At 42.0% G+C, this 2,802-nt stretch overlaps 1 protein-coding gene across 1 annotated transcript; it reads left to right on the forward strand.

Annotated features, from left to right (window-relative positions):
• Positions 1 to 252: 252 nt before the first annotated feature.
• On the forward strand, positions 253 to 2,802 carry ct011 (CT011 protein). The gene is given in 5 exon segments (NM_001140653.1): positions 253 to 262; positions 806 to 934; positions 1,166 to 1,362; positions 1,530 to 1,727; positions 1,892 to 2,802. Coding segments are annotated over 4 exon segments (690 nt in total). The 5' UTR covers positions 253 to 262; positions 806 to 813; the 3' UTR covers positions 2,066 to 2,802.

Consider the following 2,802-nt stretch of genomic DNA (forward strand, 5'->3'; position numbering starts at 1 on the left):
TCAGGCAGTTTTTGCATGTTAGATCAATGAAATAAATGTTAATTCTAACGTGATTTTCAACTCACTCATTGCGTCTGCTTCCGTATACAAAAAAACCCACACGCACGATTGTTATCACATGACCTAAGCGTCATGGCAGTCCGTACCAATCATTTTGGGGGAATCAATGAAATCCCACGTTGATGGTCTTTATGACGAAGTCTCGCGAGGTTTCTTGTGTGATCTTGATTGCTATCGCTGAAGAGTAGGAGGAAAATATCAGGTACAGTATTTAAAATAATATATTTTCTTTACCAAAACAATGTTGACTCCTACAAATAGATATTCGCGTTCCTAAACTGACCCTGTGCTTATTTATGTCTGATACAAATTCATTGAGGGCAAATAGATGGCGTTGTTCTGCTTGATAGCGGCCAGGCTTCAATGTTGTGGTTTTCATCGAAGGCCGCAGTATTACGTTTCCGGCTTATACCAAAAGGACACTCACTCAGTTCCCCAACTTTATTTACGAATACGTTATTGACGTTAAAATGACGTCCATGGCAATCTCATACAACAATTTTACAGCATGGCAGTTATTCTAGTTTAACCTGGCTTCTATGTGCTATGATACATTTAACCGGCCGTGATTGTAAATAATAATTTGTTCTTAACTGACTTGCCTAGTTAAATTAAATAACTCACTGTAACGTTACAGTACAGCTGACACACCCACGAACTGCAACGTTAAACATCGAGCCTTAGTTTTATTAGTGAAATTACAATGAACATGGCAATGATCATCAGGAAAAACACTTTTTTGCAGGACAATTCATGATGAGTTATGCTGAAAAGCCGGAGGAGATAACGAGAGAGGAGTGGATGGAAAAGCTCAACAATGTCCACATTCAGAGAGCCGACATGAACAGGCTCATCATGAACTACTTAGTGACAGGTACAGTAAAACACACATACCATGAACTACCTGGTGACCGGTACAGTAAAACACACATACCATGAACTACCTGGTGACCGGTACATTAAAAAACACACATACCATGAACTACCTGGTGACCGGTACAGTACAGTATACCATGCACACACACAAACATAGGCATACCAAGAAATAACCAGGTACACAAAAAGGTTCTCTAAACGGATAATTGTATGTCTTTGATATTAACAGAGGGGTTTAAGGAGGCAGCTGAGAAGTTCCGTATGGAGTCTGGAATCGAGCCCAGTGTGGACCTGGATTCTCTGGACGAGAGGATAAAGATCCGGGAGATGATCCTGAAGGGACAGATACAGGAGGCCATCGCACTCATCAACAGCCTGCACCCAGAACTGCTCGACACAAACCGCTACCTGTACTTTCACCTACAGGTAAAAAGCAGATTGCCTCTCCCTTTATTCTTCTGGCAGTCTTATTTTATGTGCAGTGTTCCCTTTATTCCATGCAATCTGTTCCTCTCACTATCCTTTTTTTTTGTCCATCTCCCTCTCATCTTCCTCCTCTGACCTCCCCCTCATACTGATCTGGCCCTCTGCAGCAGCAGCACCTGATTGAGCTGATCCGTCTGAGAGAGACTGAGGCAGCACTAGAGTTTGCTCAGTCCCAGCTGGCAGAGCAGGGGGAGGAGAGCAGAGAGTGTCTGACGGAGATGGAGAGAACCCTGGCCCTGCTGGCCTTTGACAACCCTGAGGAGTCGCCTTTCGGAGACCTCCTCAACACGATGCAGAGGCAGAAGGTGAGGCTTTAATGTCACATCATAATCTGGAAATGGATAACTTATTGCTTTGTAATTGCACGTTTCTACTATTTCATTTTTCATTTTATTTCTTCAGTAATTGAACTTTTGACTACATTATTGCTGATTTCATGTTTTTCCTGTCCACTGTGTGCTTCCTGAAGGTATGGAGTGAAGTGAACCAGTCTGTGCTTGACTACGAGAACAGAGAGTCAACGCCCAAACTGGCCAAGCTCCTCAAACTGCTCCTGTGGGCTCAGAACGAACTTGACCAAAAGAAAGTCAAGTACCCCAAAATGACAGACCTCAGCAAGGGCACGATCGAGGACCCAAAGTGACCGCACACCAGGCTATGTGTGCCGTGGGAAACTGAATGGACTCACCTACTCTCCTCCTATCTATTTATGCTCCGACACAGACCGACTCATACTACTTTTTAATTTGTTGTGTGGGTTGCTTTTTGGGAGACTTTGATAACATGGACTGTGCAAACTGGATGGTTTGTATTTTTAAAGTGACTTTCTGACTGAAACTTCAATATCTGAAATATAAACCCTTGTATTTTAATGAAGTAAAATTAGACTTTTGTTTCATGTCTCCGATAGATGGTTACATATTTCACAGTTACACTATTTTTTTTCTGTCTACTGGCAGGGAAAGTTAGCAATCTTTGCATATGGAGGGTGTGTTTAAAGCCTAAATTAGGCTCTCGGGACTATAATGTGTCAACCTAGAACAGGAATGAAGGTGTGGTGTTTGGGTAGAACGATTGGTTCCCATTGCTGTGGTCCACTGTCAACATTGTTTTATTTTTCTGAACAAAAACATGCACATTTCAGTTTAATGCTATAGGAGAGGGGCCAAAGCTTCTGGGTACTGATGGTGAATGCTTCTAAGCTGCCAATGCCCTGTATCTTTGTCAGAGTTTTATTGCAACTTTAGTTTTAATCCTGTGTTATCTTGAACAAACAAGACATAATGTGAATACATACAGAGACATCCACTCAGTTCACGGTGGCTGTTTTGCAATCGGATTATTTACATGTATGGAATAAAATACTCTTTTGGAACACTT

Source organism: Salmo salar, chromosome ssa03, assembly GCF_905237065.1.
Source record: "Salmo salar chromosome ssa03, Ssal_v3.1, whole genome shotgun sequence".
Taxonomy (NCBI): domain Eukaryota; kingdom Metazoa; phylum Chordata; class Actinopteri; order Salmoniformes; family Salmonidae; genus Salmo; species Salmo salar.